The following is a 27,303-nucleotide window of genomic DNA, read 5'->3' as shown; positions in this document are numbered from 1 at the left end:
CATCTACAGCTGTGGTTATGATTTAGGCTCACATATATCCTAAAATTGATATGAATATGTGTGCAGTGCATATTCCTAAATTAACAATGTGGGGGGAGTTCTGTATCGACTGCAAGTCATTTTCAATCACAACAGAATATCTAATATGCTTTCTCTCTTTTTTTAGGCGATTCATTGGCGTTAACCCTGAGAGGGGAACAAAGGCTAGCCAGGGAAAAGTGGTGTCCAAGAAGACCGGGAAGCTTGTCCAGAAAAAGGCAGCAACTGTAAATCCTCACGTAGCCATCCTTATAAAAAATCTCACAGACTTTGAGTGGGGCTTTATGTAGCCGAAAACTAAACACTTGACTCGTGTTCAGTTATTTGTCTCCAGTTTGAAATTAAGTTGACATGTTCTAAATGTTAAAATGCTTTACTGAAAATAAGAAGAATGCACTAAATGTACATTGAATGTATTTGATGCGTTTTAAAATGATTGGTTAATAAAAGCATAAACTTGCAAGGCCATTTCTCCAGTAATTTTTATGCCAGCAGATTGCAGGGGTTTTGATTTTGAAAAATTAAAAGTTCAACTCATTAACTTCTAGTGGCATCATACTGTAAAGCTCAGTCTATAATACTTACAATTATTTTACTGTAATTAACTGTTCATGGATATTACAGTAGATACACTAAAATAACAGTGTAATGCCGCTAAACAGATGACAGTATTATGCTGTGAAGCGTATATTTGATACAGCACAGTACTGTGATACCTTTTACAGTAATAAACTGTAGTGATAAATCACAGTATGTGTGCTGTAGAAAAACAGTATTATACTGGAACCATTAGCTGCCAGTAGGTTACTGTAATTAAACGGTGAACATTTTTACAGTGTAGATATGTAATCCTCCATGGTGAAAGTCCAGGCGAGAGGAAAAAATAAACGATCGCTGCTAACTGTTGCTGCTTGTTTTCACTTCTTCTGCAGCCGAGTAGTCGCAAGAATGATCTCTGGGATCACTACCGCCCTCTGCCACCAGGAGGGGGGATTACTGCGAGCCTCACCCAGAGCGTCTTCGCAGCCGTTTGATGATTGCTCAGCACAAGAAATACGTTACACACATACAGTTGTTAACAAAATACACTGTACATTATATACCTCAGCTAACTAAACTATGGACATTTATAATATAATTCATATAGCAATACGGTCTCACTGCACAGCAGGCCTGCAGTTAGCCAGCAGTTAGCCGAGTCATTGCGCAATCCATTGCGAGGCTCAACTGGCTGGTGACTCACCGCAAGTCGACTCTTCTCAGTATTTGAATGGCAAATGTGAAAATTCAGCGATTTTGAATAAAAATAATCTAAAACTGGTGAAGTTAAATGGAAAATAACTTTATAGTATAATCACTTGATACATATAACAATTTAATATTTTTTTTTCTTTTTAAATAAATAAATGATAAATGGGTTATACTTGTATATAGCGCTTTTTCTACCTTCAAGGTACTCAAAGCGCTTTGACAGTATTTCCACATTCACACACTGATGGCGGGAATTTTTTTTCTTTCCATGATGGCACGCCTCACCTGTCTCCCCTGACTGCACGTCACTGCAGTACAGTACACATTCCGTACAATTGACCGCTAAATGATAACACCGGCATACGTTTTTCAACTTGTTTAAGTCGGGGTCCACGTCAATCAATTTATGTGTGTAAGGTGTGTAATTTGTTGTGAGTTCATGCACTGTGTTGGTTTTGTTCTTTGAACAAAGTGACGTTCATGCACGGTTCATTTTGTGACCCAGTAAAAAAAACATGATTTTTTCTTGAATTTGAAAAAAATAAAATACTTTTTTTTTTCACTAAAGAAGGGTCCGGTGAATGCGCATATGAAACTGGTGGGGTTCGGTACCACCAACAACGTTAAGAACCACTGATTTAAGGCAATTCATCATTTTCGCTCATGTAACCGGCAGGTGAAGCTTGTCTCCTCCTCTTAACCCGGGGGTCGGCAACCCGCGGCTCTAGAGCCGCATGCGGCTCTTTAGCGCCGCCCTAGTGGCTCTCTGGAGATTTTTCAAAAATGTATGAAGAATGGAAAAAGTTGAGGGGAAAAAAATATATTTTTTGTTTTAGTATGGTTTCTGTATGAGGACAAACATGACACAAACCTCCCTAATCGTTATAAATCACACTGTTTATATTAAACATGCTTCACTGATTCGAGTATTTGGCGAGCGCCGTTTTGTCCTACTAATTTTGGCGGTCCTTGAACTCACCGTATAGTTTGTTTACATCTAGACCTTTCTCCGACTTTGTAGGACGTGTTTTATGCCACTTCTTTTTCTGTCTCATTTGGTCCACCAAACTTTAAACGTTGTGCGTGAATGCACAAAGGTGAGTTTTGTTGATGTTATTGACTTGTGTGGAGTGCTAATCAAACATATTTGGTCACTGCATGACTGCAAGCTAATCGATGCTAACATGCTATTTAGGCTAGCGATATGTACATATTGCATCATTATGCCTCATTTGTAGCTATATATTTGAGCTCATTTACTTAATTAAATGTATATCTCATGATACATGTAATATGGCTTTTAATTTTTTGCGGCTCCTGACAGATTTGTTTTTGTATTTTTGGTCCATTATGGCTCTTTCAACATTTTGGGTTGCCGACCCCTGTCTTAACCCCACCCACCCTGCTCGCAGCACACGTGTACTAATGTCCACCGCGCACATTTACGCAGGGCTCCATTGATGACCAAAAAAAAAGCAAAAAAAAAAGCCCTTCGCGTGACTGTGAGGAAGGGTCTTCTCCACCTCCCCCCCCCCCCGCCCCTGCGTGCACCTTTAAGGCGATGGGAGGAAGACGCCGCAGAGAGGAAGGCGCCGCTTCATCCCGCACTTGCGTGAGGCGGAGCAGGTCTTAGTGCGCAGTGTGTGTGTGTGTGTGTGTTTGGGGGGGAAGATGCGTGTGCTTGTTGCTCGCCGGACGGAGAGAGGTGCACCAGCCAGGATGACTTCCCAGCTCTGCTAACAATCACCCGCACTTTTACGCACATTTCTCTCCTTTTGCTCCTCTTTATTTTTTTTAATATATTTTTTGGAAGCCTCTTTCCCCCCCCTCCCCACCTCAGCCACTTTTCTCACCTTTTTATGCGCCAGCGGAACCTTCTCACCTGGACCGGGGCTGCCTCATGTTCAAGGCCGGGCAGAGGTCCGACACGGGCGGACGCGCGCGCGGGTCCACGTTCGAACGGCGATACTTGTGGATCTTCTACAGATAAAAAACAAACAAACAAACAACGCACCCACACACGCACACACACACACACACACACGCACACTCGCCTTTGCCCACCGCAGCACAACACACACACACACACACACACACACACACACACACACACACACACACACACACACACACACACACACACACACACACACGCACACACACACGCAAAGCTGCAGGAAGAAGGAGAAGAAGAGCCGAACCTCCTCCTCTTCTTCATCTTCTCCTGCGGGGATTTAGGAGAGAGACGCGCGCACGTTCTTCGTGTTGGCTCGCAAATGACTTGTTGAAGAAATACACGCAATTGGAAGAAGACGGGGTGGAGAAAAGCAGGACAAAAAAAAAAAGCCTAAGCGTGGATATAGAAAGGAGCGGGGCATGTGGATATTGGCTCTTATCTTTTCCCAGTGCATCTTGAATGGTAAGGAATTGAAATTGTATTCCATTCTTTTTAATGCAATTATTTACTGTCCACATAATGTACTGTCATTAAAAGGGGTCATTCTACATTAACCTTCAGGTGTTTACACCATTATCATCAGATCCAGGTATCAAATAAAAAGAGGTATCAAGTAAAAAAAGAAAAGGAAAAAAAGAAGCTTTTAGTAGGTGCAGCATGAATTGCAACACATGAGCTACATTTTGATGTGTTTATATTGATCACCCAGCCCCCCTCCCCTCTAAATCCCCCGCAATGACATTTTAGTAAATTCCAGGCCTTAAAGGAAATGCAATCAACTGGGCCTCACTCTGCTTATTTTTTTTAATGCAAAATAGAGCAATTATTATTATTATTAGCATCACTTCTTTTAATCTGCCATTTCATTGCTAACGACAGAAATCCCAACTAATTTGATTTATATTTCATGTAACGGCTACGTAGCCTTTTTTTTTTTGTTTGGACGTCTTCTAGAAAAAGGATTATGGGTTGGCTAGGTTTTTTTCCCCCCCTCATGCATTGCTCCCGCCATGTTAGAAGCACAGACATTTTGGATTGAGAAAAACACTACAGACCCATATCTCTCCTAAAAGGTGAAACTGAATCGTGGACAAAAGTGAGTCCCGTCAAGGATTGATAGTATTATGCTTTTTTGTTGTTGTTGTTGTTGGGTTTTTTTTAACTGCGAATCCATGAAGGGTGTGTGAGGATGGGGGCCAATGGGGGGTTTTGGGTTAGGGGTGCAGTGGGACTTTCAAATAAAACCAAATGTGCTTTGGATAGTGAGAATGACCAAGGCTGAAAGGCGATGGTGTTGCAAGGAACGCATTTTAAGAGCATGCTGGGAATTGAATTGTTATTCTTGGGGGTGAAGGCTCAGTTTTTTTTTTTACACAAATAGGGAAAGAACACTGAAAATCTGACGCCGTCTCAAGTCTGTTTGCTGACCGTCATGGATTTGTTTCAGTCTTCTGGTCCACGCGTGAACGTTGCAAAATGGCTGCTGCTACAGGCGTCGACATGGAAACTTTGAATGGCAGCAACAGCAGCGCTCCAATCACGTTGGACGCTGCGGCATTCGCGTCGATAAACTCGTTCTGAAACAATCCTCCCGCCTGATTGGTCGGTGCGCGTCGTGTTTTTCTGCCTTAGGAAGTAGAATTGTCCTGTTTGATTCTTTGTCGAGCTCAAAGCAGGCCTAATCAAGAGTGGCCACCATTGTTGATACATTGTTAGCAGACATTGTTATTATTGTGTGAATTAGTAACTTGCACTAAAATCATCTTAACCTGGTTTGTGGACGAGGAGAGTGAATGCGTTTCAAGGCTACGAGCTTGTCTCTAAGGAGAGCTGCTTTATTTAATACATGCTGCTGCAGTGTGGCTTTTGGACAACATTGCGTTGTGTTCAGGTGATCACGGAAATGCTTCCTTCAAGCCCCTCTGACAATCAGTGTCCTTTCCCATAACAGGGCTACATTTTAAAGGGGTCATATGATTTTTTTCTGCATTTATAGGACTTCCTTGTGGTCTACATCAGTGTTTTTCAACCACTGTGTGAGATACAGTCTGGTGTGCCATGGGAGAATATGTAATATCACCTATTTGGGTTATAAATATTTTTTGCAAACCAGTAATTATAATCTGCAAATAATGTGCCGTTTTTGAGTGTCGGTGCTGTCTAGAGCTAGGCAGAGTAATCATGTTATACTATTCCATATCAATAGGTGGCAGCAGGTAGCTAATTGCTTTGTTGTTGTCAGGAACATGGTTTGTTGTCGTGATCACAATATGCAGACGACAGCGCGCAGGTAAAAAGGTATCTAATGCTTAAACCAAAAATAAACAAAAGGCAAGTGCCTCTAAGAAAAGTAATTGAATCTTAGGGAAGGCTATGCAAAACGAAACTGAAACTGAACTGGTTGTAAAGTAAACAAAAACAGAATGCTGGACGACCGCAAAGACTTACTGCATGTGGAGCAGACAGCGTCCACAAAGTACATCTGTACATGACATGACAATCAACAAGGTCCCCGCAAAGAAGGATAGCAACAACTTAAATAGCCTTGATTGCTAAAACAAAACAGGTGCGGGGAATAGCGCTCAAGGAAGACATGAAACTTCGACAGGAAAATACCAACAAAACAGGAAAAGCCAGCAAAATAGGAGCGCAAGACAAGAACTAAAACACTACACACAGGAAGACACCAAAAAACTCAAAATAAGTCACGGCGTGATGTGACAGTACTTTGAGACAAGAGCTATAGTGATGCATGGTTGGTTATGGTTTGAATTCTTATCCAACACTTGCGAGAACAACTTTTTATTGTCAATATCAGCTGCTGAGTTTCATTTTTTAATGTTTTCTGCTGGTGGTGTGCCTCCACAATTTTTCAATGAAAAAAATGTGCCTTGGCTCAAAAAGGTTGAACAACACTGGTCTACATAATCAGAATTGTGCACAGATTTAGTTTTACAGACCTTTATTAAGCCTTCAGAATGCAGTTTTGTGGGCGGTTTTATTTACGTGCCGTAGCCCTCCTCCAGGCCAAGCCCTTTCGACTGCGTCTCAACGCCGCTAGCCGTGTTGTAGTTTTTAGCGCTTCCATATGGAGTCTCCTGGCAGATATACATTAGAACTATATGCTACTTTCTATTAGAAATGGCAAAAAAGGAGGCTGCATGTCCTTGTACGAGCCAGTCTGCCTCACAACAAAAGAATAGAGAAAAATAAGGAACTTATTAACTACAACTTTAGGTTACAACTGTAAAAAATGGCTTTTCTGGTAAACCTCCACTATTAGTGGAGATATCCGCTAACGTAAGGTAAGATACGTCACTCCAGTCTCAAATTCAAACAGTTTGTTTGGAGCAAATTTGGTAGAAGGAGAGATTGTTTTATAAATATTTCCACCATGCATGGTTTGATTTCACATTTTCGGGACTTAAGGGGATCCCAAATACACATAAACAGGTGCCAACAGGTAAGAAAAGTTATTTTTTAGATGTCACCAACATTTGCATTTCCTTTTAGTGGGACAGACATTTGAAATAGCAGTTTCAACGAGGGATGTACCGATCAACATTTTTGGCCTCGAATCCTGATCGCTTTTTTTGGCCTCAGATCCGATCACATTTTGAGTCCCGACCCAATACTTTGACAACAGATTATAGAACTAATAATGTTTTATAGCAAGTATCCATCCATCCATCCATTTTCTTCCGCTTATCCGAGGTCGGGTCGCGGGGGCAGCAACCTAAGCAGGGAAACCCAGACTTTCCTCTCCCCAGCCACTTCGTCCAGCTCCTCCCGGGGGATCCCGAGGCGTTCCCAGGCCAGCCGGGAGACATAGTCTTCCCAACGTGTCCTGGGTCTTCCCCGTGGCCTCCTACCGGTCGGACGTGCCCTAAACACCTCCCTAGGGAGGCGTTCGGGTGGCATTCTGACCAGATGCCCGAACCACCTCAACTGGCTCCTCTCGATGTGGAGGAGCAGCGGCTTTACTTTGAGCAGAGCTTCTCACCCTATCTCTAAGGGAGAGCCCCGCCACCCGGCGGAGGAAACTCATTTCGGCCGCTTGTACCCGTGATCTTGTCCTTTCGGTCATAACCCAAAGCTCATGACCATAGGTGAGGATAGGAACGTAGATCGACCGGTAAATTGAGAGCTTTGCCTTCCGGCTCAGCTCCTTCTTCACCACAACGGATCGATACAGCGTCTGCATTACTGAAGACGCCGCACCGATCCGCCTGTCGATCTCACGATCCACTCTTCCCTCACTCGTGAACAAGACTCCAAGGTACTTGAACTCCTCCACTTGGGGCAGGGTCTCCTCCGCAACCCGGAGATGGCACTCCACCCTTTTCCGGGCGAGTATAGCAAGTAACTAAAGTAAATTCCAAACCTATTTTTATAAAGCTTTTCTGTTTAAAATTTGCGAGTATTGTGACGTTTGTGGTACTAAATGCTGCGTACGTTTTTTTTAACTGAATAAAGTGGCTAATGCACAATAACGAAACTACTACTGTTTGGGTTTGCCCTCAAAGCCTTTCGATTACGAGTCATTCTTCACTTAAATTGTACAAACCCCGTTTCCATATGAGTTGGGAAATTGTGTTAGATGTAAATATAAACGGAATACAAATCATTTTCAACCCATATTCAGTTGAATATGCTACAAAGACAACATATTTGATGTTCAAACTGATAAACATTTTTTTTTTGCAAATAATCTTTAACTTTAGAATTTGATGCCAGCAACACGTGACAAAGAAGTTGGGAAATATGGTAATAAATACTGATAAAGTTGAGGAATGCTCATCAAACACTTATTTGGAACATCCCACAGGTGAACAGGCAAATTGGGAACAGGTGGGTGCCATGATTGAGTATAAAAGTAGATTCCATGAAATGCTCAGTCATTCACAAACAAGGATGGGGCGAGGGTCACCACTTTGTCAACAAATGCGTGAGCAAATTGTTGAATAGTTTAAGAAAAACAATTCTCAACCAGCTATTGCAAGGAATTTAGGGATTTCACCATCTACGATCCCTAATATCATCAAAGGGTTCAGAGAATCTGGAGAAATCACTGCACGTTAGCAGCTAAGCCTGTGACCTTAGATCCCTCAGGCTGTACTGCATCAACAAGCGACATCAGTGTGTAAAGGATATCACCACATGGGCTCAGGAACACTTCAGAAACCCACTGTCAGTAACTACAGTTGGTCGCTACATCTGTAAGTGCAAGTTAAAACTCTCCTATGCAAGGCGAAAACCGTTTATCAACAACACCCAGAAACGCTGTCGGCTTCGCTGGGCCTGAGCTCATCTAAGATGGACTGATACAAAGTGGAAAAGTGTTCTGAGGTCTGACGAGTCCACATTTCAAATTGTTTTTGGAAACTGTGGATGTCGTGTCCTCCGGACCAAAGAGGAAAAGAACCATCCGGATTGTTATAGGCGCAAAGTTTAAAAGCCAGCATCAGTGATGGCATGGGGGTGTATTAGTGCCCAAGACATGGGTAACTTACACCTCTGTGAAGGAGCCATTATGCTGAAAGGTACATACAGGTTTTGGAGCAACATATGTTGCCATCCAAGCAACGTTACCATGGACGCCCCTGCTTATTTCAGCAAGACAATGCCAAGCCACGTGTTACATCAACATGGCTTCATAGTAAAAGAGTGCAGGTACTAGACTGGCCTGCCTGTAGTCCAGACCTGTCTCCCATTGAAAATGTGTGGCGCATTATGAAGCCTAAAATACCACAACGGAGACCCCCGGACTGTTGAACAACTTAAGCTGTACATCAAGCAAGAATGGGAAAGAATTCCACCTGAGAAGCTTAAAAAATGTGTCTCCTCAGTTCCCAAACGTTTACTGAGTGTTGTTAAAAGGAAAGGCAGTGTAACACAGTGGTGAACATGCCCTTTCCCAACTACTTTGGCACGTGTTGCAGCCATGAAATTCTAAGTTAATTATTATTTGCAAAAAAAAAATAAAGTTTTTGAGTTTTAACATCAAATATCTTGTCTTTGTAGTGCATTCAATTGAATATGGGTTGAAAAGGATTTGCAAATCATTGTATTCCGTTTATATTTACATCTAACACAATTTCCCAACTCATATGGAAACGGGGTTTGTAATATATGAACATTCTAGCAGTCGGCATCCTAATGACAGCAGACAGTGTACAGAAAGGGATGTTTTATTATGTTTGTTTGCTCTCATAAAGTCTGCAGTGAGCAGAAATCAGTGAAGAAAACAAAAAGCAAACGTGATGCGTTTTTGAAATTAATGCACCGCGTATGCTTAAAATGATCAATATACGTAAATATTAAATATCATTATAAATGTACTTGTTACTACATTACATATATACTTACATCATGTTTATAAAACCCTAATTGAGGTATTTGGAGGTTTTTTTTAGGGGCTCTATAGGCAGAATTGAACGGCTACCATAAGCTCTGTTGTAAGCAGACTTTTGATCAAATGTATTTAATATTTAGAAGGCATTAAAAAAAAATGTATGCCTTTCATAATGATTGTGAACGATAGGCAAAATTCCCAAAAAAGGGCAGTTCCCCTTTCGATGAAGTAGGTTGGACGCTTTTTAGTGATGAGGAATGAAATTGGGGAAATAGCATATTGTTGTTTTTGCGCAGCAGGCCCTCAGGGTGAGATGTGGTACACGCTCAATTGGACAATAATACGCTGTGCGTATCTACCGGGATGCTCCTCAACCAGCTCCTTTTAGCTTCAGCAGCAAAGGACTGTTGCGGAGAAGCCACTCGCCTTTGTCATAAAACAAATGCACATATTCAGACATACAAGATTAATTTTTACGGCATTCATTTTACTTACTTCTCGGCATGAGAGGCAGCATGATTTTTAGTAGGAGCATCTTTATTCATGCTTGAATAGTAGATGAGCCTCCAGCTAGGTGCAGTGGTGCTCAAACTAGTCAACAGTGTGCAGTAAAGATGCAAAGATTAATGATTGACCGATTATTGGTGCCGATACTTGGTATTTTGACGTATATCTGTATTTTTTTTTACAACATAACTACATCAGCAGATATAATATACACACATATGATACCAGTATTTAGTATTTTAAAAATAAATAATTTGTCAAGTAAATAGTAATAACCACCAGCCCATTTGCCCTGCATGTGATGAGTTGCCTTTTTTTTGTTCACTGGTACATCCAAAAAAAATGTATAAATAATGTCAGCCAGCTTGAATGATGTCTCATCAATAAGCTACATGAAGGAGCTCAGAACTTATTTCTTTAAAATCTTCACAATATTCCAGGGTTCCTCAGGAGGAAACCTTAATTAAATCCATAAACTGCTAAAAAAAAAAAAGCAATAAAAATGAGTATATGGCGTGTTATTGTGATGTAGAGAAATTCCATATTTTTACCAATTTTCCCAGGAGATCTCTTTTATTTTGAAATGCAAATGTTGATTTTCCTCTGATCCACAGAATTAGACACGTAATAAAGTTAAAGTTCCAACAATTGTCACACGCACACTAGCTGTGGTGAAATTATCCTCTGCATTTGACCCCCATGTTCACTCCCTGGGAGGTGAGGGGGGCAGTGAGCAGCAGCGGTGGCCACGCTCAGGAATCATTTGGTGATTTAACCCCCAATTCCAACCCTTTTTTTAATTTTTATTTTTAAAAAAATTTTTTTTAATGTCCTGCCCAGCTTCTCGGGCAAATCATATAGCAGATGTAGATGCCCATATCGGCTGTTCAGATTTACTTTACAAAAGAGAAGTGTAGGATACTTCTCTTGTTGCCTTACTTGTATTTTGACTTTATTAAATGTATTTATATTATCATTTGGTGCAGCCGGGCCGGAGCAGGAGGGGATAGAAAGAGAGAAAAAGGAAGACAGAGGGGGGAATTGTGGGGACAAGAGGGGGATTAGACAGAGAGACAAAAACAACAACAGCAAACACAACAACAACAACAACAACAACAGAGCAACATCAGCAAATACGACATGTACAAATATGATGGTAAAAGTAATAGCAAATAAGCAGTTAGCGAAAATGAAATAAAAAATACAGAAATGACAATGAGCATTATTACACTAAAAATGGAGCAATATGAATACCAATAGAAATAGTGCTATTGATAATAAACAATACCAATACTTTACCTTTATTATCAACAATGCAATTGTTCAAATGCAACAATACATATACGTAATGATAACTTGAGATACGAAAGAATGCAGAAAAATGGAGGGGAAGAAAGAGAAGCAACCTACATTAACCTTGTAGATTGTTATAGTAACAATAGGTTAAGCTTTGTCAGTGTGCCATGTGTTATACCCAGTTTACCCTATGGCAACAACGTTAATATATGTTTGATGAAACGTGATTATGTGCATGAGTGTATGTGTGCATATGTACTTTTATATGTACAGTATGTGTATATGTGTGCTTGTACAGTGAATGTATATGTACAGTATGTGTATATGTGTGTACAGCGAATGTATATGTACAGTATGTGTATACAGTATGTGTGTTTGAACAGTGAATGTATAAGTACAGTATGTGTATATGTGTGTTTGTACAGTGAATGTATATGTACAGTATATGTATGTGTGTGTTTGTACAGTGAATGTATATGTGTAGAATGTGTATGTGTGTGTTTGTACAGTGAGTGTATATGTACAGTATGTGTATATGTATGTTTTTACAGTGAATGTATATGTACAGTATGTGTATACAGTATGTTTGTATAATGAATGTGCGTGTGGATGTACGAACTTTGAGTGTGTAAATATGTACTGTATTTATTTGTATATGTATGTGGGAGTGTAGGTACCTATGTATGTCTGTATGTATGTGTGTGAGTATATGTGAATTTGCATGTACAATACATTTGACTCCGGGGAGTGTGCGGGAGCCAGAGTACGGCCCCAGCCTCCCCGAGAGCCCATCCCACAAACAGTAGGTGTGGTGCCCAGGGAACCAGGGGCCACCGCCCCCACCCAGCCAAGCCGGACAGCGACAGGAACCCCAGAGCCTGGCCCACCGCGCCGCCCACAAGGGCCAGCAGCAGGCCGCAGACAGACGCACCCGGCAGAGGACAAGGCACGAGAAAAGCAGGGGGCAGCCAGACCCCAAGCCAGCGAGAGACCACACCCCACACGGACAGAAAGGCGGGACGCCCCGCCCGAGGGGCCCGGAGACCCCCCACAACCGGACGGGAAGACCGCCCCCGCCCCACCGGCAACAGGGCCCCCACGAGCCACCCTCCCACCCCCGGCGAGCGTGGCGAGGCCAGCCCACGGCCACCCCACCCAAGCCGGCCGCCACAGGACCACCCAGCACGGGGCCACAGGAACCACCCACCCCACCCGCAGGGACCCCAACGATGGAGATGGAACAACCAGCAACCGCCCCGCAGAGTCCCCCCCCTGAGGTAGGGGAATAAATAAATAAAATAAATAAATACATAATAATAATAATAATATTAATAAAATATATTTAAAAAAAGAAGAATAAATAAATAATTTTCAATTCCAACCCTTGATGCTGAGTGCCAAGAAGGGAGGCAATGGGTCCCATTTTTATAGTCTTTGGTATGACTCGGCCGGGGTTTTAACTCACGACCTTGCAGTCTCAGGGCGGACACTCCAACCACTAGGCCACTGAGCAGTTAAACGAATGAAGGTGCTTGTGAAATGACCAATGTTTTTTGCTGCTAAATGAACCGCAACATAAGCACCGCGTTAAACATGTCATTACTGGTCCGACGTTTCGAAAAAAGCCTTGAGCAGCTGTTTATCGATGTATGCTCTCAATGTTTACATATTTTTTTTGCTGCAAATGAATATTCCTTGACTTCCTTGACTACTAATAATCGCTATGGGAACATATGGATGTCGATCTTTAGCCATGATAAACTGTATTAATGATAACCACGGTAAAACTCACAATGGTTAGTATTATCGTTTTAAAGTAAAATGATCAAAAAAACGTGATTGATAACTACACTTTGATAAACTCACGGACCGACTAACACTAGCTCACAAGCTAGATTAAATGCTAACATGAATACAAGAGACAGTAATGTTTTTCGCCATTAAGTGACGTCACAAAAACGGAAATAAAGTGCCTTTATAAATATAGTTTACTTGACTTCACTTTATCGGCAGGGGTGAGACCATGTGTCGATATTGTCGGCAAAAATAATTTGTGGATAACAGTCGGAGCGTCATTGCTTGTGTTTTTCCGGACATACATTATATTGCCAAAAGTATTTGGCCACCCATCCAAATAATGAGAATCAGGTGTCCTAATCACTTGGCCCGGTCACAGGTGTATAAAATCAAGCACTTAGGCATGAAGACTGTTTCTACGAACATTTGTGAAAGAATGGGCCGCTCTCAGTGATTTCCAGCATAGAACTGTCATAGGATGCCACCTGTGCAACAAATCCAGTCGTGAAATTTCCTTGCTGCTAAATATTCCAAAGTCAACTGTCTGCTTTATTATAAGAAAAGTGAAGAGTTTGGGAACAACAGCACCTAGTGGTAGGCCACGTAAATTGACAGAGAGGTCAGCATAGTGCAAAGACTTTCTGTACAGTCAGTTGCTGCAGAGCTCCAAACTTCATGTGACCTTCAAATTAGCCCACGTACAGTTTGCAGAGAGCTTCATGGAATGGGTTTCCATGGCCAAGCAGCTGCATCTAAGCCATGCATCACCAAGTCCAATGCAAAGCGTTGGATGCAGTGGTGTAAAACACGTTGCCACTGCACTCTAGAGCAGTGGAGACGCATTCTCTGGAGTGATAAATCACGTTTTCCATCTGGCAATCTGATGGACGAGTCTGGGTTTGGAGGTTGCCAGGAGAACGCTACATTTCGGACTGCATTGTGCCGAGTGTGAAATTTAGTGGAGGAGGAATTATGGTGTGGGGTTATTTTTCAGGAGTTGGGCTTGGCCCTTTAGTTCCAGTGAAATAAACTTTGAATGCTCCAGGATACCAAAACTTCCTCTTCCAACATGACTGTGCACCAGTACACAAAACAAGGTCCGTAAAGACATGGATGACAGAGTCTGGTGTGGATGAACTTGACTGGCCTGCACAAAGTCCTGACCTGAACCCGATAGAACACCTTTGGGATGAATTAGAACGGAGACTGAGAGCCAGGCCTTCTCGACCAACATCAGTGTGTGACCTCACCAATGCGCTTTTGGAAGAAAATTCCTATAAACACACTCCGCAACCCTGTGGACAGCCTTCCCAGAAGAATTGAAGCTGTAATAGCTGCAAAAGGTGGACCCAACATCATATTGAACCCTATGGGTTAAGAATGGGATGGCACTTCAAGTTCATATGTGAGTCAAGGCAGGTGGCCAAATACTTTTGGCAATATAGTGTATGTGAGGCTGCGCGACCAGTGATCAACAGCAAGAGGAAGAGAAAAATCTAACATGGAAAGTAGGGGAACATTTCACCCTGACCACGTCCAAAGTCAACTGTCTGCTTTATTATAAGAAAAGTGAAGAGTACAGCACCTAGTGGTAGGCCACATTCCTTTTATGGCAACACGTCTGTTAGGTGGGAGCATTTCAAATGGAAGTTTGTTGGATGTCTGAAGGATGTGGTCTGTAACTCTCCTGGCTAAGATAGTTAGACAGTTAGCTTATAAAAGTGAGACAGAGTTGTGAAAAAAATAGATTTAACTGTTCTTTGTTTTTCTCTGTTCTTAGCCTGTCCTTCCTTCAAAATTGACAAAGGTTTAATGGAGTTCCAAGTTCTTTAACAGCCTAATGAGAAGTACAGTTACAGTACAAATGCATATTTCTAAATTAATTAGTCATCTTTATTTTTAGTTAGAACATGACTCCTGAATAGTTGTATGCTTTATAATCTGATTAGGCGACTAATCGTTAAACTAGTTGATGAGTAGTCGACTATCAAAATGGTCAATAATTGCTGCAGTAGTGTGCGGTGCTGACGTATGAGGACAAATGGAAGAAAAGACATGAAAAACACAGAGAAAACATCGGAGGCAAGGAAACAAGACAACTGGCATAAAAGGATCAGAACATTTGACGACACATACTGTACATTGATTGTGAGCCTATCTAGATAATCACCTGATTATCTCGATAATCAGGTGAGAGAGTAAGAGAATAATGCAGTGTCTGAACAGATAAATACATACATATTTATTATGTACAGGTACAGCTAACGTTAGTCACACCCAATAATGCAGGTATTATTGTTCAGAATGCCTAACGTTAGCTTCTAGCTAGTTGAAGTTTGTGGTGAAAAATCCGATGATTTAATGGATTTTTTTACTGACATATGCTGGTCTTGGTCCTACTTAATACCTTTTGTATAGTAAACTGCAATGCAGTTTGACACATCTACACAACAATATATTTTAATTATTGTTCTCTGATCATGTCAATAAACACAATCTAAACTCAAATAACATTGAATCCACAAAAAAATCCTGAATGCCAGGGGGGCTACTTAGTTTTAATAATAATACTTGCATGGCTCACGTTAGCTGTACCGACAAATGCATGTATTATTGTTCGTAATGGCAAACGTTAGCTATTCTGAACATTGCAAGTACAGTATTATTGTTTCAAATGCCTACCGTTAGCTTTAAGCTGGGTGAGGTTTTTGGTGTAGACATTTTAATTTCATAAACTTATTACTGACATATGCTAGTATTATTGTTCGGAATTTAGTGACCAGTTCAGTTACAGCCCTCTCAATTGATAAGATGGAGTGTAGACACATAAACTAGAAATCAGTTGACATTTTTTTTCTTTTAAAACGACACGAGAGCTAGGGTTGTCCGTGAAAAGAGTTCCGGGCTTATTACGTTACTTACGTAACTGGGGACGAGAATGAACGTAGATACATGGACCGGGTGTCCCGCGAGACTAGCGATTAGTAGACAGTTTATCTTTAAAACAATGTAAGAGTCAAAGCTGCCTGCCAAATAATAACGTCCACACCGCGGACCGTCTCCATGCTGTGCCGTCCGTCAATATTGTAACATCCCAAGTAATTGCGGCTCAGACAGATTTGCAGTTTGTCTTTCTTTATTTCACAAAATGCAACGTTCTCGTACAACGGGCTCAATCTCTGTGTCCCGCTCTCTAATCCGGCACCATTTAAACGACCTTTCACCTCCACAACACACATCACTTCTCATCCTTGTCCCGGAAGTCCCGTCACCCAGTCAAGCCATTGGCTAGAACCCGGAGGCTTCTTTGAAAACACTGACTTGACTTGACTCGTAGAAAAGAAATCTACCTGACGTCTTTGCCTTTTTACTTTATAAAACATTTTTGGGGATTTATGTTGTGTTTTAAAAATTAGAAAATCCTGGAAGCATGTCACATTTATAAAATGTGTTTTTTTATATTTGAAGATGACTGTGCCTATGAGTGTTCTCATTGATCAGGTTATTGTTATTCTAATGGATTTCAATTGATCAGTTGTCTTAGAAAACGTTTGGCCTTTCATCCAAGTAGCTTTCATCAGTTAATGCTCATAGATTTAGCTTGGACAGATCTAGTCTGAGCGCTTGGTGCTAAGGTCGTAAGGTCCTAACTATTTATTTTCTAACATGAGGAGTATGCACAGGAAGGAATGCCTTTGTTCTTTTGTGGTGTAAAAAGAATGTATCCATCAACAAATGGTAACCCTATAATTTAATTGTTTATACACTGTATCGAATCTTAATGAATCGTTCATACACTAAACCGAATCGCACTGAATCGTTCTGTTTCATAAATGAATTGTTTTTCAATCAATGGGAATCGAATCGTCCATCACAAAGTGATTTACAAGTTATTACTGACATATGCTGGTATTGACCTCGCTTGCAGCTAATGTTAACTATTCCAAAACAGGCAGGTTTTAATGTTCAATGGCTAATGTTAGCTTCTACCAGGTGTCGTTTGTGACCTAAAGTTATGATTATATAGACTTATTTTTGACATTCTGTAGACTGGTATTATTGATCATAATATATACCACAAATTTTACCTGACTTGAAGCTAACGTTAGCTATACCGACCAAGGAAGGTATTAATTTTTGGAATGCTATTGTTAGCTTCTATTGGTGAAGTTTCTAAGATTATTATTGACATATGCTAGTCGACTTTATACTACTTAGTGTAGCCTTCTTAATTATTTCCTTATGGTAAGCTGCAGTGCAGTTTGACACATTAACACAAATATGTTTAATTATAGTTCCCTAATAATGTCAATAAACACAATCTATAGACTCAAATAACATCAAATCCACTGATAATTCCTGAATGTCAGGGCCAGTACTCAGTCTTGACTGTTTGATGTCGTACAAGTTTGGCATCGTGGCGCTGTTTTAACCCAATTATCCTCACACAAAACGGCGTTATAGTGAGGTCACGTCAGGGCCAGTGGGAAACGAGGTCTGTGCAGTGTCTTTTGGTGCATCTGTCACTTTACATACAGTTAGGTCGGGCTGACAGAGTCACAGCAACAAGCCTGCTCCTCAGTCAGCCATTAACGTCAATACACCAGTCAACGCAATGTAGGCCACTGGGATGAGAATGTTGTGTCAAAATGTCATGATTGGTTCGAGTGAGTTTATTTTGCGATGCCTTGCTAACTACAGTATTCGATTAAATACAATGGCTTTTGAGGTGCAGTGTGGTTAGCTAATTTTAGCTTTACCATTATACAATCGGACAGGACGGTGGTTAGTACTCGTGCCACACAATAAGACGGTCCTGGGTTCGATTCCCGGCCTCAGGGTCTTTTTGTGTGGAGTTTGCATGTTCTCCCCGTGACTGTGTGGGTTGTCTCCGGGTGCCCTGGCTTCCTCCCACCTCCAAAGACATGCACCTGGGGATAGGCTGATTGGCAACACTAAATTGACCCTAGTGTGTGAATGTGAGTGGGAACGTTATCTGTCTGTCTGTGTTGGCCCTGTGATGAGGTGGTGATGTCCAGGTTGTACTCTGCCTTCTGCCCGAGTGCAAATATATTTGGGACAAACGGTAGAAAATGGATGGATGGATTACACAATGGTACTTGTGATACAAGCTTTCTCTCAGCTAATTGTAATGCTTCAGGCTGAGAGCAAAAATTCAGGATACAAGCCTTCCTACCGCTGTTTAGGATAGCAAATGTCACAGTGAACCCTGTATTATATATACTATATATATATATATATATATATTACTCTCCAGCATTAGCTTATAAGCTATAAACTAATAACATTAATATTATTGATGGTAATAACAATATTAACAAACAGTAATAATATGTATTTGTATTTTAACCTTTAACCTTTTTACTTATACCGTGTGATGATAATGATGAGGATGAGTTACGCTTAGTGGCGTGCTGTGTTGTAAGTGATGCGTATTTGCATGAGTGTGTACGTACTGTGTTAATCAGGTAAAACATGTATCTAAATAAATTCATTAAATGACTTCTAGTAATGAGCGATATGGCACAAACTCTATATCGCGATATATGTTGCAGCCTCCGGAAAAACCCCCACATATATCACAATATATTATTTGTTAAATACGTGATAATATAACCATTTCAAAACAGATTACACAGGCGTCTAATTTGGTTGGTGATGTATGTGGTAACATTTTGCCTCAATTTTGTTTGTATATTATGTCAAAACTACCGGTATTATTAATATTCTTGCTAATTTACTCTTATTATCCTGTTCCTTTTTGTTGTAACATGGTTCTATCTACACTTATGGTGAAATGTAATAACAGTTATTATTCTGTTGTTTGGATACTTTACATTAGTTTTAGTTGTGGACAGTATTACAAATTTTGCAATAACTACAATTGGTTCTGAATTAAATCCTTAGGGGTTTTTTTCCCCTGAAAGGGGAACTGAACTTTTTGGGGAATTTTGCCTATAGCTCACAATCATAATGAAAGACATGACGACGGATGGATTTTTTTTTTGCATTCCAACTTGTAAATACATGTAAATAATAATACATGTAAATAAAAATCCACTGACAGCGGAGCCAATGGGAGGTTGTCTATTGCGCCCATAAAATCCAATAAATAACCATTTAAAAACAGTCAACAATACACCATTTACATTTTGTGATTTGAGTATTAACCAAGTACTAGTGATATTGTTATTATAAGTGCTAACGCAGACAAATGATTTATAGCGCCGCTGTTATCACAAGTCTGTGTACTATTTCGACATGATTGACTTGCGAGGTGTTTCCTCGCTTCCTTGCGCCCTGTAAGTTTATTGTAGATCATAAATCATGCAGCTCATTTAGGAGCCGGAAATGGCGACAACGACACAAAAAGATGCTTGATCTCCCCCACACCCCTACATCCTGTTTCTTCTTGAGGGTTATGAGTCTTTCTTCATCTAAATGGGAATATATGAAAACCCTAGCATCCTAATGACAGCAGACATCGCACAGTAAGTGATGTTTTATTATGTTTGTTGGCTCTCATAAAGTCTGCAGTGAGAAATAATCAGTGATGAAGAAAAAAAATAGCGAACGTCGTGATGCGTTTTTGAAATAAATATGCCGCGTATGCTTAAAGTCATCAAAATACGTAAATATTAAATGTTATTATAAATGTGTCCGTTACTACATTACTTATATACTTACATCATGTATATAAAACGGCAATTGCGGTGTAAAAATATGTAGTAAAACATTTTGTAAAAATATCAATCTAATAACCGTAGTATTAACCATATTTTGATACTATACTTTGTATCGTTACTTGTAAGAAACTTGCTTCATTTAGTGACTCACACCTTGAAGGGATGTTAGCTGCTGGCGAGGACGCTACAGTCCATTGCGTTAAGCATGCGGTCGTTCGCTTTTCACCGTCAAAATTTGCGGGACACAGTTAGAATGTGTCATCAACATGCCTTATCACTATGTGACGATAGTATTAAAACCCCAAATTTATATCATTTATATTGACATAATTTAATATTATAGAACAAAAGCTAACAAATCACTACGCTGTTAGTTAGGACAATTGGTTGGCTGGCTCCACTAACAAGGAACCCTTATTTATCTTTTACAGAGTTAGCAACGATATTGCCGCAGGATGTCAGGATTTTGCTGCTTTTCCAGTGTGTGTGCGTGTGTGTGTGTGTGTGTGTGTGTGTGTGTGTGTGTGTGTGTGTGTGTGTGTGTGTGTGTGTGTGCTTATGCTTTAGTTAGGCAGTGGAGATGTCGGTAGACGCAAAAGCATATGCTAATGGGTGCACATTGAACTATTAAAGATTCCATTTAACCCCAACTGCAAAGCTTAAAGGAGATGATGCTGTGTAGTGAGGCAGAAAGTGGAGGAAGAGCGGGGGAAGAAGGCTTCATACACAGTCAGCTTGTGTTATGCTTCCAGATTCATATCAATTGTTTCTGGTTCACCATGCAGAAACAACAATTTTTTTAGGCATTGTAGCCACTGGTGAAGGCTGGCAAGAATCAAGTTTGCACTTATATGCAGGCGTGAGGATATATGTTGATATGTTGTTGTTTTTTTGTTTTTTTTTACATTTGGCTGTATTATGTTTCCACGATACATTGGTGAGACATAATGCACATAAGACGCTTGTTGACAAAGTTTGAAAGAGGGCAGAACCACAAAGTCTTCACCTTCATACTTTTCTACCAGTTCTTTCTTAATTTTGATAGTAGTTTTGACCTTCTTTATCAAAGTGCTTGGACTCGCAACTTTTTTTGCCTCCATGGTGGCTTATTTTGCAGTCTTTAAAAAGTCTTGGGAATCTTTGTTACGCACAATGTTCGGCTGTACCTGAGGCCCTATCCAAAAATAAAAAGCTTTTTTTTTCCGAAAAATGTATGTCGGAAACGGAATGATATGAAAATGGGGCAGACAAAACCCGAGGCACCACTGTATTACACATTTTTAGTACAAAAAAAATACTGCAGTACGGATTGTTTCTAAAAAGAAAAACACTGTAGTATCCATCCATCCATCCATCCATCCATCCATCCATCTTCTTCCGCTTATCCGAGGTCGGGTCGCGGGGGCAGCAGTCTAAGCAGGGAAGCCCAGATTTTCCTCTCTCCAGCCACTTTGTCCAGCTCCTCCCGGGGGATCCCGAGGCGTTCCCAGGCCAGCCGGGAGACATAGTCTTCCCAACGTGTCCTGGGTCTTCCCCGTGGCCTCCTACCGGTTGGACGTGCCCTAAACACCTCCCGAGGGAGGCGTTCGGGTGGCATCCTGACCAGATGCCCGAACCACCTCATCTGGCTCCTCTCGATGTGGAGGAGCAGTGGCTTTACTTTGAGCTCCCCCCGGATGGTAGAGCTTCTCACCCTATCTCTAAGGGAGAGCCCCGCCACCCGGCGGAGGAAACTCATTTCGGCCGCCTGTACCCGTGATCTTGTCCTTTCGGTCATGACCCAAAGCTCATGACCATAGGTGAGGATGGGAACGTAGATCGACCGGTAAATTGAGAGCTTTGCCTTCCGGCTCCGCTCCTTCTTCACCACAACAGACCGATTACAGCGTCCGCATTACTGAAGACGCCGCACCGATCCGCCTGTCGATCTCACGATCCACTTTTCCCTCACTCGTGAACAAGACTCCTAGGTACTTGAACTCTTCCACTTGGGGCAGGGTCTCCTCCCCAACCCGGAGATGGCACTCCACCCTTTTCCGGGCAAGAACCATGGACTCGGACTTGGAGGTGCTGATTCTCATCCCAGTCGCTTCACACTCTGCTGCGAACCGATCCAGTGAGAGCTGAAGATCCTGGCCAGATGAAGCCATCAGGACCACATCATCTGCAAAAAGCAGAGACCTAATCCTGCAGCCACCAAACCGGATCCCCTCAACGCCTTGACTGCGCCTAGAAATTCTGTCCATAAAAGTTATGAACAGAATCGGTGACAAAGGGCAGCCTTGGCGGCGTCCAACCCTCACTGGAAACATTTCCGACTTACTGCCGGCAATGCGGACCAAGCTCTGACACTGATCGTACAGGGAGCGGACAGCCACAATCAGACAGTCCGATACCTCATACTCTCTGAGCACTCCCCACAGGACCTCCCGAGGGACACGGTCCCTCAAGTCCACAAAGCACATGTAGACTGGTTGGGCAAACTCCCATGCACCCTCAAGGACCCTGCCGAGAGTATAGAGCTGGTCCACAGTTCCACGACCAGAACGAAAACCACACTGTTCCTCCTGAATCCGAGGTTCGACTATCCGGTGTAGCCTCCTCTCCAGTACACCCGAATAGACCTTACCGGGAAGGCTGAGGAGTGTGATCCCACGATATTTGGAACACACCCTCCGGTTCCCCTTCTTAAAGAGAGGAACCACCACCCCGGTCTGCCAATCCAGAGGTACCGCCCCCGATGTACACGCGATGCTGCAGAGTCTTGTCAACCAAGACAGCCCCACAACATCCGGAGCCTTAAGGAACTCCGGGCGGAACTCATCCACCCCCGGGGCCTTGCCACCGAGGAGCTTTTTAACTACCTCAGCAACCTCAACCCCAGAAATAGGAGAGCCCACCACAGATGCCCCAGGCACTGCTTCCTCATAGTAAAACGTGTCGGTGGGATTGAGGAGGTCTTCGAAGTATTCCCTCCACCGATCCACAACATCCGCAGTTGAGGTCAGCAGAACACCATCCGCACCATACACGGTGTTGACAGTGCACTGCTTCCCCTTCCTGAGGCGGCGGATGGTGGTCCAGAATCGATTCGAAGCCGTCCGGAAGTCATTTCCATGGCCTCGCCGAACTCCTCCCATGTCCGAGTTTTTGCCTTCGCGACCGCTGAAGCCGCACACCGCTTGGCCTGTCGGTACCCGTCTGCTGCCTCCGGAGTCCCATAAGCCAAAAGAACCCGATAGGACTCCTTCTTCAGCTTGACGGCATCCCTCACCGCCGGTGTCCACCAACGGGTTCTAGAATTACCGCCACGACAGGCACCAAATACCTTGCGGCCACAGCTCCAATCAGCCGCCTCGACAATAGAGGTGCGGAACATGGTCCACTCGGACTCAATGTCCAGCACCTCCCTCGTGACATGTTCAAAGTTCTTCCGGAGGTGGGAATTGAAACTCTCTCTGACAGGAGACTCTGCCAGACGTTCTCAGCAGACCCTCACAATGCGTTTGGGCCTGCCAGGTCTGTCCGGCATCCTCCCCCACCATCGCAGCCAACTCACCACCAGGTGGTGATCGGTAGAAAGCTCCGCCCCTCTCTTCACCCGAGTGTCCAAAACATGAGGCCGCAAATCCGATGACACAACTACAAAGTCGATCATGGAACTGCGGCCTAGGGTGTCCTGGTGCCAAGTGCACATATGGACACCCTTATGCTTGAACATGGTGTTCGTTATGGACAATCTGTGACAAGCACAAAAGTCCAATTACAAAACACCACTCGGGTTCAGATCCGGGCGGCCATTCTTCCCAATCACACCTCTCCAGTTTTCACTGTCGTTGCCAACATGAGCGTTGAAGTCACCCAGTAGGACAAGGGAATCACCAGGGGGAGCACTTTCCAGTACTCCCTCGAGTGTATCCAAAAAGGGTGGGTACTCTGAACTGCTGTTTGGTGCGTAAGCACAAACAACAGTCAGGACCCGTCCCCCCACCCGAAGGCGGAGGGAGGCTACCCTCTCGTCCACCGGGTTGAACTCCAACGTGCAGGCTTTGAGTCGGGGGGAAACAAGAATTGCTACCCCAGCTCGTTGCCTCTCACTGCGTGCAACGCCAGTGTGGAAGAGAGTCCAGCCCCTCTCGAGAGATCTGGTTCCAGAACCCTTGCTGTGCGTCGAGGTGAGTCCGACTATATCCAGCCGGAACTTCTCTACCTCGCGCACAAGCTCAGGCTCCTTCCCCCCCAGCGAGGTGACATTCCACGTCCCAAGAGCTAGCTTATGTAGCCGAGGATCGGACTGCCAAGTGCCCTGCCTTCGGCTGCCGCCCAGCTCACAATGCACCCGACCTCTATGGCCCCTCCCATGAGGGGTGAGCCCATTGTAGGGGGGACCCATGTTGCCTCTTCGGGCTGTGCCCGGCCGGGCCCCATGGGGACAGGCCCGGCCACCAGGCGCTCGCCATCGTGCCCCAACTCCGGGCCTGGCTCCGGAGGGGGGCCCCGGTGACCCGCGTCCGGGCGAGGGAAATCTGAATCCTTGTTGTTTCCTTTCCATAGAAGTCACTGTAGTACTTATTTTTTATACAAACATACTGTAATATACATTTTAGTACAAAATGACGCTGTAGTAATAAACAATATTGTAGTATACATATTTTAGAGAAACATGTAATACATATTGTTTTGTACAGAAAAAATACTATTGTACAAATGTTTTGTACAATTTCTTTAACAAACAATACTGTAGTACAATTGATTATAAAAAAAATACTTTAGTAACATCTTTTCTACAAAAAAATACAAATTGTTATTACAAAAATAATGTTTTACAATTTAAATATTTAATCCAAAAAATAATGTACTACACGTTTTAGAACAAAAATACAGAGTACAATTTTTTTTGGACAAAAAAATACTTGAGTAGACTACACATTATTTGTAAAAATGTATTGTAGTACACATTATTAGCACAGAAAATAGTGTAGTAGGCATTTTGTTAAAAATAGTGTAGTACAAAATTAGTACTATACATTTTTGAACAAGGAATGCTGTAGTCATTTGTAACACAAAAAATACTGTAGTGCATTTTTCCAAACAAAATGCTGTAGTACTAATTTCTAGTACAGAAAATACTGCAGTATAATTTTTTAAAACAAACAACTTTTTTTGTATAAAAAATGCTGTAGTACAAATAATTTGAGAGCTGTTTGAGGTACAAACCAGATGCAAGATAAGAGCTACAATTAGGTTTGAGAATCATATTGTTGATGGTTAATCTGTTTGTAACATACTCACTCAACAAAGTTACATTCAAAGAGCATCACATGTTTACACTTGCACAAACGACTATAGTAGTTTTATGAAGTAATGTAATAATGATGTACAGAATTTACCTTGGAGAGTGTACTTCTATGGTATCTCATTCCTACTGCTTCTCTGTCAAACACACCATCAGCAGCTTCACAATACTTGCATGGGAAAGTATGGTGAACGACTCATTTCGCTTCATTATGATGAACACGAGGAAGTTATATGTCCACATTTTTTAGTTAACAAAAAAACTATGGATTTTCCAATCAGGGTTTTATGCTGCCGATTCTGATATGATCATCCATGAAAGAGATCAGCCGATACAAATACCAATCATATGTATAAACTATACATTTTTCAATGTGCAAACTAGCGAATGCTATTAAAACTGTAACAATATCAACACAATAATTAAACTGGTTCCTTATTTTCTTTTAATAAATACAATAGTTTTTTTTTTAAAACAAAGTCAATAGTACACAATAAGTAAACAAAAGCTAATATTTAGTTTTGCCCTCAAAGTCATCATGTGTCTAGGGAATTATTCCCTTGAATTTGTAAACATGAACAAAAACAGTTCAAAGAAAAAGACTTAATCACTCTAGTATCGATCACATACTGGTACTATCCTTGGTATCGACTTCACTGAATTACGGATCGACCTGCCCTTTTCTTACACGTCGTGCAATGGCGATCGCATACTTTTTCATGAAAATGAGCCAATACAGATTGGTGGCCAATTGATTGGCACAATCCTAATAAAAACATCCAGCTTTGTGACTGTATCATAAAGCTTATACTGTTTTAAGTGAAGCAGGACTGTTAAAGGAAAATATTTGTTTTCATTCTGTTACGGTAAACGGCTAATATTTTATTCTGTTAATTTTCTAAATTAGTATTAAACTTTAAGTTATTGAACAGTACGTCTATTAGGAATTATGATTGCTCCAAAACATACATGCATACACACACATACATGCATACACACACACATATATATATATATTACCACTGTTGTATATATATATATATACATATATATATATATATATATATATATATATATATATATATATATATGTGTATATGTATATGTATATATATATATATATATATATATATATATATATATATATATATATATATATATATATATATATATATATATATATATATATATATATATATATATATACAACAGTGGTAATAAAAGATGCAACCGTTCAAAAGTTTGGGGTCACTTTGAAATGTTCTTATTTTTGAAGGAAAAGCACTGTACTTTTCAATGAAGATAACTTTAAACAAGTCTTAACTTTAAAGAAATACACTCTATACATTGCTAATGTGGTAAATGACTATTCTAGCTGCAAATGTCTAGTTTTTGGTGCAATATCTACATAGGTGTATAGAGGCCCATTTCCAGCAACTATCACTCCAGTGTTCTAATTAGGGATGATGTTTGATAAGAAATTATCGAGTTTGCGTCTATTATCGAATCCTCTTATCGAACCGATTCCTTATCGATTCTCTTATCGAGTCCAGATAGGTTGTTGTATATGGAAAAAAACACACAATATTTGGTTTAACAAAAGCTCACTTTTATTATATAAGAAAACAATTTAATCTAAAAAATAAATAAATATTGACTCTTACCCCCCTAAAAAAATAAAATAAAATAAATAAATATTGACTGTTGTTACCCAAAGTATATTAAGTGGGATTTTTCAGAAAAACAAATATATAAGGTAACACAAAAACAACCTGTCTCTGTGATCACTATAGGTGTATAAATAATAATATAGTGTTAAATAAAATAAGTCCCTTGGGCACAAAACTGAAAATAATACAGCTCTCCAAAAAGTGCAATTCTGCTGCTATTTGACATAACTGTTTGTTATGATGCTTTGACATTTCTTTATTGAAAGACAATTCTATGAAGAGAAAAGTTGTTTGCAAATGTGGTTACAATGCTAAAAAAATGAAAAGTTAAAGCTAAAAAAACAAATACACTTTATTGAGTTAACATTATTTCTTTATAGGGTGAAAGATGTTATGAGCTAGGGAATATAACAACTACACTACCCATC

General features: G+C 41.3%; 1 protein-coding gene across 5 annotated transcripts in view; it reads left to right on the top strand.

The window, feature by feature from the left end:
* Positions 1 to 3,389: 3,389 nt before the first annotated feature.
* dscama (Down syndrome cell adhesion molecule a) overlaps positions 3,390 to 27,303 on the top strand; it is a 304,891-nt gene continuing 280,977 nt past the window's right edge. For 3 of the 5 annotated variants that reach the window (XM_062048353.1, XM_062048352.1, XM_062048351.1), the window contains exon 1: positions 3,395 to 3,709. In XM_062048353.1, coding sequence (XP_061904337.1) covers positions 3,667 to 3,709 — 43 coding nt within the window. In that variant the 5' untranslated portion in view covers positions 3,395 to 3,666. Of the gene's footprint in view, positions 3,710 to 27,303 lie in introns of all 5 variants that reach the window. The other 2 variants (XM_062048357.1, XM_062048354.1) reach the window with 2 other exon arrangements.

Source organism: Entelurus aequoreus, linkage group LG05, assembly GCF_033978785.1.
Source record: "Entelurus aequoreus isolate RoL-2023_Sb linkage group LG05, RoL_Eaeq_v1.1, whole genome shotgun sequence".
In the NCBI taxonomy this organism is placed as follows: domain Eukaryota; kingdom Metazoa; phylum Chordata; class Actinopteri; order Syngnathiformes; family Syngnathidae; genus Entelurus; species Entelurus aequoreus.
The sequence above is the reverse complement of the archived record's forward strand: the minus strand, read 5'-3'. Positions and strand labels throughout refer to the sequence as shown.